Here is a 14,396-nt window from a genome sequence, read left to right on the forward strand (position 1 = left end):
TTCTAATAAAAGAGACTTTTTTTGCACCTTCGATCAATGTTTTCAAATTCTAGCCCTAAACGAAACTAGAAGGATAGCGCAAAAACTAAAGAGCTGATATCATTCCCTCAGACTCTCGGAAAAGATCACTCAGCTTAAACTTGACCCGTAAAACTGACCATCACTATGTAGCGATCATCAGTAAAATATTGATCATTGACTTGATAACTTTTACTCGTCCAATTATCGCTAGCGATTAATTAATGGGAATTGCACTAGTGTTATTGTCGCGATGTACTCTAATAAGCGTAACAAAATGATCAATATTTTTGGGGAAGGTTTTAGGTGAATTGAATAAGAGTCGGACAGCACGAGAACCTTTTTTTCTGACGTTTTTAAAAACTATAAATCCATTTTCGGGGCACGAATTTAAAAGGAGGATTTCACGAATCACATCCTTGATAATAATAATCATTAGCAATTTTCGCAGCAATTCGCCAGTGATTGGTTCATCGTAACAATGAGAAACTGATCCTCTGCAAAGCACACTAACAAAGTAAAATAGATTTTCAATCTTGCAGCCGTGTTCTTCGAGGACGTGCTTCCTGCAATTCTCTTCTTATATGCAATTCGTGCAACGAAAATTATTTTATAATTTTTGCAAATTTTACACGCACTCGTGCAGCATAAACCGGAAAAAGAGGCTCGTGGTCTTTTTCAACTTAATTCGCGTTCGTGCACAAACTTGTCCAAAATTTATTGATATTTTCGACGAGCATATGGTATTACGTCCCAAAATTGTAATTTTCTAATTTTGACAAGTAAACTAAGGGGCACGTGCAAAATAAACTAGGAGCGCATAGATAACCGGAGCACTCGTAAGCGGATAATTGAGAAAACGAAAGAAAAACCGAGATTTTGCTTTGGGATATGAGTTATACTCAACAGACGTGAATAAAATGACAAAAAAAAATGTAACATGGTTGATAAAAAAAGAACGCAATATAAAAAAAAATCTCATTCAGAAGCATTTTCTGCGCTTTATAACATTAGCATATACAACGTTAACGTATTCTTCAGGAAACAGTTACCATCTCTTAAAAATATAGATCAATACACAGTTTGCGCACAATTGCCCGCATTAGCTAGGCTGACCACCCTGTATTAAATGACCAGATGTACTTCGGATTTGTCAAGGAAATTCCGTGAGTAATCTGTATGAAATTAAATGAACTTGAAGTGATTCTAATAAGCCTGAAGACAGGTACTTTCATTTCATAACTCAGTTAACAATTGATACTAGGAACAACAATGGTTACTGTAGCGGAACTCTATACGTCTAAGACGCGGCTTGAATATCTCTAACGTAAGTAATAACAATACGTAACATTTGAAGTAATATTTAAAATGCCATTTATTTGCGATTTCTTGGTTTCTTTACTACTACTTCAAAATTTAAAAAAATCACATGTTCAGCTAATTAGAAGATCATATTTTCTTTAACTTGTACGATATTGTATATATATTGTATACAGGACGTTTCAGAGTTGAAGTGGTAAAAGTCTAGGGGAAATTGCGCTCAGCAAAATATGGAAAAAAGTTGGTATGAAAAGGAGTCTGAAAATGCTTCGTTTTCGAGATATAGGGTGTTAAGTTTTATTTGAATTCATTTTTTATTAATAGATTAAAAGCACTTTGGCCGATTTAAATAGAATTTTCACGATTTATTAAAACAATTATCACACATCTACGGGACCAATAAGATTTGCTCGAGAATTTCCAGGGATGTCCCCAACGAGTAAGTCGGTTGTATTTTTGCGGAAAAAATACAACTGTTCAGTTTTTTTTGCAGTTTTCGTGTAGTATTCAGATGAACGCGGTAAAAACACATTTTTATCTCTTGACTGTTTTTAGTGTCCCGCTTCGTTTTCGAGAAAAAAATCACAATACCATACCTCAGTACATATCTGAACTCCGTAAGGAAAACTCTAGATGTTTAGAAATTATTTAAAAATTTATTGCAGCGCGTTTGATTTATGAAAACGAGAAAAAATTACATTTTCTCTAAAATCTATGGGTACTTCTTAGCATTAAAAGTACCATCGAAAACAAACGACTTGCTCGCTGGGTACGTCCATGGAAATTCTGGATCGCATTTAGTCGGTATAGTACATGTCTGATAATTGTTTTAGTAAACCGTAAAAATGTTATTAAAGTTGGCTAGAGCGTTCTTAATAAAAAAAACTTAATTAAAACGAAACTTTACGCTCTGTATCTCGGAAACGGAGCGTTTTGGGACCCATGTTCATATGAGCTTCTTTCGAAATTTTGCTGATGAGAATATCCGCTAGGCTTTTGTCGCTTCAAGTCTAAAGCACCCTGTATATATATTTAAAAATTCTACAAATTACGTACTAGTATGCATTTCGTAACTAGTTACGTAAATAAATACACTATTGTAGCTCACCACATTCCACAATCGAGAAATCATCGTCTAAATTGATATTACTGAATGGCCGACATCTTCTGTTGAAGGGCATTAGCATTATTAGAAGATTTTGAGCTATTTATCTGACTGAACAATAACTTGAATTTTCTTGGGATGAATAATTCACTGCCGCATATGTATTCGCTCCCTAGACATTTCATTATGAAACTGTAATGCTGGCTTACCTTTGTTCGAACCTGTACCGAGTACAGTATAACGCCCCTGGCAATAATTGGGTATTGTGCCCTTACCGTGCCATTTAATAATTTTGCGCCTAATTAAGGTTTACTTGGAAATAATTTAGCTAAGCATAATAAGTTAGATATTCAAAATCTTTTGTTTAGGAAAAACGATTTAGCATTATGTACAGAGCGTTCAGTTTCGATTATCTCTTCTCCTCGGTTTTAATGAACATTGAATTGAATTTAATGATGAACATGTGTTGTTACATTTTCGTGAAACGTGCAAAGGCATCCACAGGACAATGTTTCCTGTTCGATATTTTGGGTACTCGATTGCAGTTCGGAAAAGTAAAAATGTAGTCAGTGGCGTCTTGTAACGTGAAACCCAATGACGTCGCCCGTTTTCTTCTATTCATCTATTAATCCACAAAAAAAAACATTGTTATTAGAGGTAATAAAAATTTCTTACCGAGGATTCCTCAAAGTCTCTATACGAAATTATTCGAAATAATTAATTATATACAGGATGTATGGTTATTTATTCACGCCTTATTCAGGGTGTCGCGTATCATCACGGAGATATATCAGGGGGTGATGGTACTCTGCAAAATAATATAAAAATTCCAATAGACCAATGGTCAAAAACAACACACTATTTTCGATATAGTACACCGTGGTATGTCGTGTTTGGGTCATGTACTACCATTTTACACTTTGTAGCTTTTTTTCGAAAACCCTATGTGAATTCTGTATAATCTTTTAATTATTTGGCGTTTTGATCTCCAGTATTTTCATTTATTTCACCGTTTTCGTAGAATTTTCAAAAATATCTATCGATGCAAATTAAGAAAGTAAAGGGAGTAAGAGAAATAATCATCCGGCTCAGTTCTCAACTGTCTGAAGCAATTCGTAACATTTAACTAAATTTCTTACAATTAAAATAAACCTAAATGAAAATAAAAATATAAAAACTGTGAAAAATGTCGTTTCTTGGTCACCTTGCAAATCGAAAATGGTGCGTTTTTGACCGTAGATCTGTTATAATACAGAGTATTGCCGGTCCCCGAAGCATCTACATGATAATATTGTATTCAGAATTTTCTTACAGTTCTTATAGTTTCTTCTCAGAATATTCTTGATAAATAATGAACTACTCTACCGGATTCTAGATTGGGATAATTTCACGAATACCGTCTTCACCTTCGGTTTGTCTGAAAGGATGAGTGACTTGCGAGGAGCGTCCCTAAATTGTACGTTTCCAAAATTGCCCTACAATACAAAACCCAAAAATGCTATTAAAAATTCGTTTATGCCTTCGTTCGTTTTCTCACATTTCAGTCCTACACACATTAAGTGTTTTACTAATTAATAATAATTAATAATTTTTATTAATTTTTATAATTTTTTTCTAATATGTACATATTTACTTATTTCTCCTGTTCGTTCGATCGTACGTCGGCGGATACTAATTCAGGGAGCTTAATTTCAAATCAGAAAACGTAAAGAGTTGCCTGCAATATTGCAAATGTAAAATACAACAGGCTTTTTCCAATATCATTTCGAAGGTAATCTCGTAAATTTCTGCTAAAAGCCTAAGCAAGAACGAAAATGTTTATCCGAGGTGCACTATATAGCGTGCAGGCTTGCATTTTCCGATAAAATAATCATGACTTGAAAAGGGGGATAAGATTCCCATAAATTTTGGTTTTTTTTTAAGCGGTGGGCAACTAATGCTTTTTGAACTTTGCCGTCCCGACTAAAACCCTGCTTTACTTAACGAGCTTTCTATCCAAAGATTATATTAACTATAAAATATTCGCCGTGTCTAATGTACAGGGCGTAACATGTCATCGTGGAGATATGCCAACGAGCGACATATCTGCGAAATAATAAAAAGATGTTGATAGGCCCGTGGGAAAAAACGTACAATTTTCTATACACAGGGTCGCAAAGTTTCGTATTTTTTATGATTTTGTTTTTTCACATTTTGCTGAGCGGGCTCTTAAGAAAAATAGGTGTATGAAATTTTGAAAATTTAACCCAAGACGTGCGTGAGAAAAACGCAAAATACGACGAAAAAAACTGTGAAAATTTGCAAACCATATACAATGTGACCTGTTTGTTTCGGTTTGTAAAAAGTTTATTAATTGGTCGATTTAGCTCGAATTTATTTTTAATTATAGAGCTTGATAAACTGCACATTTTCAGTAAAAATGGCTTGATTGATATAAAATTTAAGGCCTACTATGACAGTTTCTAGGAGCAAAATTTTAATAAATCCCATTAGTGATTTTTTTAGAAAAAATCTGTGCAGGCCACTGGACTGACCACCTCCCAAAACAGGCCTGCACAAATTTTATCGAAAAATTTTAAGTAATAACGATTTTGTAGAGGAATTAAAAATGCACACTGGGTACTTACTTATTTTCGAAAATTTATAGTTTATAACAACTTAGTTATGGTCTTAGGCTTATACGGAACAAATAAAACAAACAAAAATGAAAATTACATCACAAAAAGCAATTAAATATTTGTAACCTCTCGCAAGCCACCATTTTCTCCAATGCGCTTGTCATTCCTTTTGCGCTTGTCATTCCTTTTGCGCATCCTCAAAATTACAATTATTTAGAAAAAGTCCATTATGTCCATTTTGCCATGTATTAAGTAAATTTTTGGAAACCGATCTAGTTTTATGGAAAATGTTATTTATGCGTTGCACAGTACTTCGACTTACCGGTCTATCTGGATGTCTGGAGTTGAATCCTGCATTCTGCCGCACCTTCTGCTGCCCAGCGCACGTTGTCGCCAACAAGACCAACAATTTCTGTTTTTTCTCTTACACTTAAATGTTCCACAATTATTATGATTAATAATTGAATTTGTATTAAGTACAAATAAGTTCTAATATCGATGTTGATGTTTGTTGCGTTTGTTTGACAGTTAAACACTTCACTTGTTCTACATAGCCAACTATGAATTTTTGAGAATAAATAAGCACTGAGGGTGCATTTTTAATTCTTCTACAAAATCGTTATTACTAAAAATTTTTCATTAAAATTTTGTACAGGCCCGTTTTGAGGGGTGGCCAATCCAGTGACGTGCACAGATTTTTTCTAAAAAAATCGCTAATATAATTTATTAAAATTTTGCTCTTAGAAAGTGTCATAGTAGGCCTTGAATTTTATGTCAACCAGGCCATGTTTGCTGAAAATGTGCAGTGGATCAAGCTCTATAAATAAAAAAAAATCCGGGCTAAATCGCACAATCAATAAACTTTTTGCAAACCGACCCCAAAACAAATGGGTCACACTGTATATGGAAAATTAGGCGTTTTTTTTTATAATTTTGATTTATTTTTTAATGATACGAAAAGGATGAAATAGCATTTCTGAAGATATCAATCGGAGCCCTTCTTCGATGCTTCAACCAAAACTTCTCCCTAAGTCGACCCTTGGCACGATTGAAATGTAATGATTATTAGAGCATGTTATTACATTATCTTCTGGGGTTAGTAAACATAGCGCCGGCCACGAAAATAATGAAAGCTCAATATAATGATTATTGCAACCGCATATCTTATTAATTAATTATTTTTTGAAACGTTCGAATTTAATCATCGCATGACCAGATTTTGTATCAATTCGATTATCCGCTATCTGTCCCGTAATAATCGAAATATTCCAAAGCTAAGTGTTTGGTTATTTTATTTTATTCAATTGTGATATATCCAGAGTCAATTATTCAATGGATAGCAACGCTTTAAATAAGGTTTTATTCATTAATGATAAAAAAGAAAATTAATCCCCTGAGATTATGTAGCAAACTGATTACATTTTCCAGAATCAATTTTGATAGAAATTAAACTTTTTTTGTATCACAATACGTCCAAAAATGACTGATAGTATATTATGTACCAAAGTTGTGCAATACTTTATTATGGCCCAAACTTTAAGTTTACGGTCCTAGACGCCTAATGATGAAAGATCTAAGATTTTTAGATCATAACTACGGCACAACCGCAGTGAATATACAGGGTGATTCACGGTGAGTTTTCTATTAAAAATTTTTGATGCCAATGTAACGGAGTTTGATGCGTTTAATTAAAGTATCGGTATCATTGCAACGTTGCCAGATCTATGTGTGACTTTGTTATTTTAAATGGTCCACCCTGTATTTTACTACATTTTCCCTTTTCCGGAAGATTTACACCCCCGTTTATCCATCATATGCCATAGCTATAATGAACCATATTCGATGTTTTTTTTCCTGATTTAACAACAAACAGATCTAAATTTAAAAGTGCATAACTTTTCAACGATCGCTGTTGGAGAGCTGATATTTGAGCTACGGACTCTTACTAGTTTTCTGTATTTTGTAGTATTCTACATTTTTCGGATTTCCATACCGGGAGTAGGAAAATTAGTGCGATATCAGAAGTATATAAATATGAGTGTTAAATTATTATCTTAAATATAGGGTGCTCTATTTAACATTACGATGTAAAATTCATATTTATATCCGTCCGATATCGGACTTTTTCCCACGCCTTGCGTGTAAATCCAAAAAAAAGTATAATACTACAAGATACAGATAACTCATAAAGTATGCAGCTCAAATTTCAGCTCTAGCTGTGACAGTTGATAAGATATGCGCTTTTGAATTTAGAGCTGTTTGTTGCCAAATCAGCCAAAAAAAAATTACTTCGAAAACTTATCTTCATAGCTATGGCTTATGATACATAAACTGGAGTTTAAATGTTCCGGGTAATTCAAAAATGAAATGAAATACAGGGTGTGCCATTTAAAATAATAAAGTTATTGTCATTTACATATAGATCTAGTAACGTCGCAATGATACCAATATTTAATTGACCATATCAAACTCCACTATATCGGCATTCAAAATTTCAGATCTCTAGCTATGCTAGAACCACGTAAACTTTTAATACGATACTTACTGTGAATGACCCTGTATGTATGTTATTCCAGTAGATCTTATAAAATTGCAATAAACTTACCTATATATTAAATCATGAAAGCAAAAAGGCATAATGTTACCAATAGCAATTTGTTTGAGATTAATTTCCATGGCAACCATAAATAAAAAAGCAATGATAATTATGACGACACTGTGGTTGATTAACTCCCTGGGTTAGTTCAGGTTAGTTCCATATACGTGTCACTATTAACCTGGCATATAACTGTTTTGAGAAGTAGAGAAAGAAGTGAGAAAATGTACTTTATCGTCGATCAACCGACCCAATAATGGTGTCCTTTAAACCCTGCTGAATTTGCCTTTCGTAAATAAGTGCAAGGCGTACTTTATAAACTGTAAATTATAAAAGGAAGAAAAGTAAACATTGTTAATAATGGTGTTTTTATAGTGACTTTAAATTTATCGCTGATGGAAACTCTTCAGTGACACATATGGTGTGGTTCCTTTGGTAAAATACTTTTCTCTCATAACTTTTTCTTTCGGCTAAGTAAACTTATTTGATAACGAAATCTTGGCATTTTCTTAAAAAATATGTTTTGGTCTTGACCCAAATTCATCATTATTGTCAAACTGTGTTTTATCGAGGCAAAAAGTATTTTTTTGCTCTTAATTACTCAACTAACGTGATCTGAATGGAAAAATAGATACTTATATGTACCAATTATAATAAATATGGCAATGCCTTGATTGAACTCATCAATTTCAACCAAAATTGGTATACGCGTTTGTGTTGTAGTGGTGATAGAATTGATCAGATTTTCTGTATATCGCTGTGTGCTACATGCAAGAAGTTTTAGAACAAGCAAAATAATGCACATATTGTTCATGTAACAATGGCTCATTAAAAACATCGCAATATTAATGTGCTTCCGTGGCCTCCACGCGCTCCTGATCTTTACCCCCTAGAACATCTATTGAATATGATGCAAAAAAGTAACCACAACATTTTTCTTTCTGATTTCTACCTGTACAAGTGTACCATATTGAACATTTAAATTCAGAGAATCATTTTAAACGTCTGTGGAGAATATTGCACAAGTTGAGCACTTTCCCATTGTTACAGTCTTTGCTGTCAACGAGCAACTATGGGAAAGATTCAACCCATGCCATTAAACGGGGTTTGTTATGGCAGCAAAGAGATAAACTCTTCAGCCGATGGAAAGAAAGATACTTTATACTGACCAGGGATTATCTGCACTGTTTTAGGAGGGCCTCAGGTGCAGACAGGTAATGCTGTAATTTATAATACGTTGTTTCGAACAGCAAGAGTAATTTTGTTAAATTTATAATTTAACTGTGGCAGTTCTGTGGTTACCATAGTGTACAGTATAAGAGCGATATTTTAATTAATTAACGGGAATCGAAAGATGTACTGTATATTTGGTAACCATACCATTAGCGGTGAATCATTTCTTTATCCTTAAGTTTAACCCTTAAAATTTAAACAACTTAATTATTTACTAAATTTTAATTTAAGTATCAATTTTTAATAATTATATTAAGGTACAAGTTTGATAAAGCAGCTCATTGTCGCACGAGTCCACGTTTGCAAAGTAAGGAGCTAAGCGGCAAATGTTGCAACTGGATGTATGCGTCAATTAGCCTTATGAAACGTGTATTGTTTCTATTGAGTAACACATTTATATCAATAATAATTAATCAAAATGCTGTCGCCCCTGACAAACGCCTTCAAGAGCCATTTAATGTAAAGGTGAAATGTAGCAGACTGCTTATTTCACTAATAGGTGCGGTTATTTGAGATTGGTAAGATGCGTGTTTGGGATTAGTAAGATATTTATTTTGGTTGGTCGAACACTGACCAGAAGACTATCCTTCTCCTTAAGCCGAAAATAAAGCTCGTCAGTCGACTGTGAAAATCTCACACAAGATTGAAATAACTTTTGGAGCGAATCTGTCTACTGCGCACCACGTGCCATTTGCGTCATTCATAACGCATGCCCAGTTGCTCTTCGTACATTATCTGAAGACTGCATGAAAAAGGATATAGAAAAATAATCCTGTTTTCATTAGTTGAAAAGACATGTCTGACTTCGCTTTTATTTAAATTTTCAGGATCTCAGAAATGGGTCAGTTCCTTTTTAAAGTTAAATTAGTTGATGTCGATAAAGTGGAATGGGAAAATAAGAAGACTTACAGTACTGTTGCTCTAGTAATTGGAAGAGATGGAAAGATATATCTCAGGTAAGTAGGTACCTGAAAGATCTCATTTGGTATTTTAGAAATTGAGAAAATTTGAAAAGCGGCGCAGGAAACATTTATAATAAAAAAATAATAAGTCACTATCAGCTTCGGTATCGTTTTTGTAAGTACCGAACTTGTATAGTGCCCAATACCTCACTAAAAGAATTAAGTGTCAAACTTTATTAGAGTTAATGGCGGATCCTCATCAGCATAAAAATGACAGGCGTTACGTGGTTCCATCGTTGAAAAATGCTTTTAGTGGTTGTAGTGCGTTCGACTTCAATGGAATCCCTTGTTTTGAGTCAAGATGCCGAAGAGGCTGCCGTTTTTATGCTCATGAAGATCCACCACAAATATGCAGAATTTTATAGAGTCAAAGCGTCAGGTGTGTATTAAGATGTCATCACCTAATAAAATTGGACATTTGATCAATTTCTAACTTCATACATCTGTCAAATTTGGCCGTCGGCACTGTTCATTAGTTGCATAAGGACAGAGTATCTGCTGTAAAGTTTATGGCAAACCGAGATTTTTAATAAATTTTGATCGGATATAGACGTAGTCGATAGTGTGCAGGGAGTTCGTGGTTATAGAGACCGAGTCAGAGAAAAGAAAGGTCTGGAAAAATATAACTTTTTTAAATGAGGACAACAGGGTGCGCACATTTATACGTATTCGGTATGTTTAGTAATAATGAAATATTTTATAATTAATTAAATTTCTTAACTCATTTAAACAAATTAACAGAGACTATAAATAAAAAAATGTATAATACTCTGTACTGAACTCCCTATCTTGGAGACAATCATACCTTTTTAAGCCATAATCTCCTGTCGAAGCTCTGCAAAAAAATTCCGGCAACGCTCTCCACGCTAAATAAACATTGTTGTACTAATGTTTTATCCATCATGCATGCACATGTATCAAAATTGCGTGTTTTGTGTTATAGGGCTCCTGACGGCTTAGAAGACTGGTTCGAACTCTTGGAAGAGTGCATGTTAACCAGCAAGGAACGGCGTAGAGCCCTGAGGAACACCCACGACGGAAGACCGAGAGATAACAACAACCTCACTGCCTCCTTAGATGAATGGCTGGCTGCTCGTCAGAAATTCCGTAAGTTGTATCAGAATATTCCGAATTTCACTCTATACAGGAGTAAAAACACAAAACTTCTCAAAGCAACAAGTTTTCGAACGAAATACTTTTATATAGACGCGTATTTTTCAATGTATAATATTGCTTTATATCCGATTTGATGGAACAAGGTTTTACGATAATATTATTTTGGCCATAAACCTAATCATTACAATACTAGTACAATAAAGCTATAGGTATTTCGGTAAAGCTGGTAACGTATTACTTTACTGCAGTCCTGATAATGAGCGAACATTTCCATATTTTTCTTTTGACCGATGATCAAGGTATACAGGAGATATTTCAATTTTCACTTAAAAGTTAGCAAATTGACATAAAATCAGACATAAAACGTTATACGTAATGAGATTTTATCGGATTCATCCATTAAGGGACCCGTTCGCAAGCTCGCTCGGTGATAAACTGGTTCGTCTCATAAAACTACTACTTACCGAGTGGATAAATGACTGTTGTTTACAGCCATCATTAACAATAATAATTATTATTTTATTAACAGTATTAAAATAATTATAAGACTAAGGAGGGAAAAACCCCACGCAATTGTACACAGCGTAATCTTGGGGTTTGTAATAATTGATCATCAGGGTGATTGATTGATTTTATGTTCGTATCTTTACGTTGACCTCTGTGTCCGGAATATGTGGCTTAAACCGAGGAGGAAATGATCCATTTATAACCTTCAGTGGAAGGGTAGCTGAAGCATGTAAGAAAATCGCAAGGAAAGTAGAGGTCATGAAGTTATAAAAAAACTTGAATACTTCATTATTTTGTAATTCCAATTCTCTGAGACGTAAATCTGTTTTGCTGAATTTTGCATTTCCGTTACCCCGAATAAAATTTCTATTTCCGCTTCATATTTCATGGATTTCGGGTCTGGAAAGCCCAATACTTTTATTCCTCGCTGCAAGGCCGGCCAGACAGCTCTACTCTTCTTCGTATATTATCGATTAAGTTTTTGTCTGTCTGCATCTAGAGTCTAATATCGACCACGAAACATAAAGAGTTTGAAACATTGAAGAACATTTTCTATATTTATGAATGTCTGTAATTAACGAGGAAAAGTGTTTCTAAACTGAAATTACTATAGAACCAATCACCATTAATCCGACGATATACGAAGGAATTAATTAATAAATAGATTGGAAGGATGGGGTGCTGCTAAGATCCTTAACGTGATATACAGGGTTAGCCGCGCAACTCGGTTATTAAAAAGATTTTTTGACTTCCCACTATCGTAGCCCAATGGTTTCAGGCAGGAATTGACCAATTTGAATTCAAATTATTCTCGAAATGGCGGCACTTCCGGTTACACAGGAAGTACCTACCGACTTCCAAATTTCAAATAGAAACTCCTAGTTTTTTTTGGAATTTCCGTATTTCTCGTTAGGATTTTAAGTCACTTTATGTAAATTGTCTTATGTCAAAAATTTTTCCTTCCTGAGTTATACCCGAAATTTTGAAAATTTTGACAGCTGCAAAATCCAACGGAAATTGATATTATGCGCTTACCGGTGTAAATTTTCATGTCGGCATTCTGGGGATTAAATAGGACCTAATAAGCTACGTTTTGACGTAATTTGATTTAACAAAACATATTTGACAAGTTGTACGACTTCAAACTTGCTTGTTTCAAATGGTACATCCTGTCGAGAATCTGTCCGGCCAACCTTCTCTAGGTTCCCTAGCCTAGAATTAAATTCTAGACTCGAGAATGTTTTAAGGTACAAGGTATCGCAAATAAATTATGACAAACACAACAAATTTTGCTTTAACCAAAAAAAAAACATCTAATGGCTCTAACAAGGCATCCAGGAAAGCAGACAAGCTAGACCCCTTGGAAGGATTTATCAAATGTGTTCGAGCCGTTCCAGCAAACAATTTTCCCGAAATAAGTTCCAGCATTCATTGAATTTGTGTATAACACCTTCACTTTTTGTTTCCAGCCATGAGACGACTGCTAACCGAAGCTACCTCTACCCCCAAACAAGAAGTTACTCTCAGGCGTAAAAATTGGACACCTAGAGACGACGATTGGGATCATCCAGTGATGGATAATAGATTATCCCGTAAGTTGTGCCTATTTTATGCTACTCAGCACAAGTGATTTCGGTGATTTCTAATGTCTTGTAAAAATCAATCTTTTATACTTCGAAAATTCAGATTTGAGAGTGAATTTGTTTATACATAGGAGTTCTGAAAGCAGCAGGCGGAAAGAGGCGTAACATAAAACGGAAATGGTCATTCAGAAACAGAAGGAGTAGTAAGTCCAAACATGTTCATTTGGGCACCATGTTTTTGTCCCGCTGCAGTTTGTTGTGATATCGGTGCCGCGTATATGTTTTCATTCGTGCTGTTATGCCTTTGAGAATCTGATCGCAGCGAAATTAATTTTGTTTTCACATACTTTCTTACGTCGAGAGTACAGTCCAGAGTTTTAAAAATGCTATGGAACGGGAATTGATTTTGAAAGGCCGAGACCGAGACGTACATATATGTTGTTCTGGTTTATTAAAAATCGAGTGGCGCCATGGAAATAAATTGTATTGCAGCTGTATCAGTAGCGCACAGTGACAGTGGCTAAATTTAACGTGGAAGCTTAAAAAAATCCAATGTGTCAAAGTAACATTGTGAGGTTACAAATTTAGCACATGTCCATTAAAGTTCCACATTTCTTGTTAGATTTCTAACGTTACGCATGTGACGAATAGGATATTGTAATCATTACTTATACGAGGGCCAAAAAATTAATTTCCAAGGCACCGTCCGATTTTTAATAAATTGGAAGAGCACATATGCGCAGGAGCATTTTATTCAGTTCATAATAAAATATCATTAGCTTGATTTGTCATTTGTATCACATACTAAGATGTTCGTTAAATATTTTCACAAATCCCATTGCAGCTTTACCACTAGAAGAAATTTTAAATAGCAAAGATTTATGTTTCTTCCTGAACTTTCAGGATATACAACTAAAAAACCCAATGAAGCTAGAAAATTACACGAATTGTTCCTGTATTAAGTTTCTTAAACAGAACACTTTGTGTATTTTTACATATTCAAGAAGTTTGGGAAAGCTCTTGCCAGCGATATATACATAAATCCATAACCACATAAGATCAGTGGCGTAACTAAAAATTGTGCCTCTTATAAGAGCGAGATTTCGCGGATCGACGGGGAAGGGCTCCCATCACCACTGGGCCCCCCTGCCTTGCCTAGGAGCCAACGCGGCTGTAGCTATGCCTGTGGTTTAGATGCAAAGTTGAGATTTTCCCAATGGAAATAATGGCATGCCCCCCTGCCGTTTTGCATCTAAATATTTTAACACCCGCCCCTGCGATTATGAGCTTATCACATCGTGGAAGAGGATTTTTTTCAGACTGCCTAAATATAGAGAT

General features: G+C 34.7%; 1 protein-coding gene across 2 annotated transcripts in view; it reads left to right on the top strand.

Annotated features, from left to right (window-relative positions):
- LOC136340944 (uncharacterized) overlaps positions 1-14,396 on the top strand; it is a 50,784-nt gene that overhangs the window by 31,788 nt on the left and 4,600 nt on the right. The window contains exons 3-7 of one of the 2 annotated variants that reach the window (XM_066285439.1): positions 8,708-8,871; positions 9,718-9,846; positions 10,796-10,959; positions 12,945-13,067; positions 13,190-13,261. In XM_066285439.1, coding sequence (XP_066141536.1) covers positions 8,708-8,871; positions 9,718-9,846; positions 10,796-10,959; positions 12,945-13,067; positions 13,190-13,261 — 652 coding nt within the window. The remainder of the gene's footprint in view (positions 1-8,707; positions 8,872-9,717; positions 9,847-10,795; positions 10,960-12,944; positions 13,068-13,189; positions 13,262-14,396) is intronic. The other variant, XM_066285440.1, reaches the window with a different exon arrangement.

Source organism: Euwallacea fornicatus, chromosome 9, assembly GCF_040115645.1.
Source record: "Euwallacea fornicatus isolate EFF26 chromosome 9, ASM4011564v1, whole genome shotgun sequence".
Taxonomy (NCBI): Eukaryota; Metazoa; Arthropoda; class Insecta; order Coleoptera; family Curculionidae; genus Euwallacea; species Euwallacea fornicatus.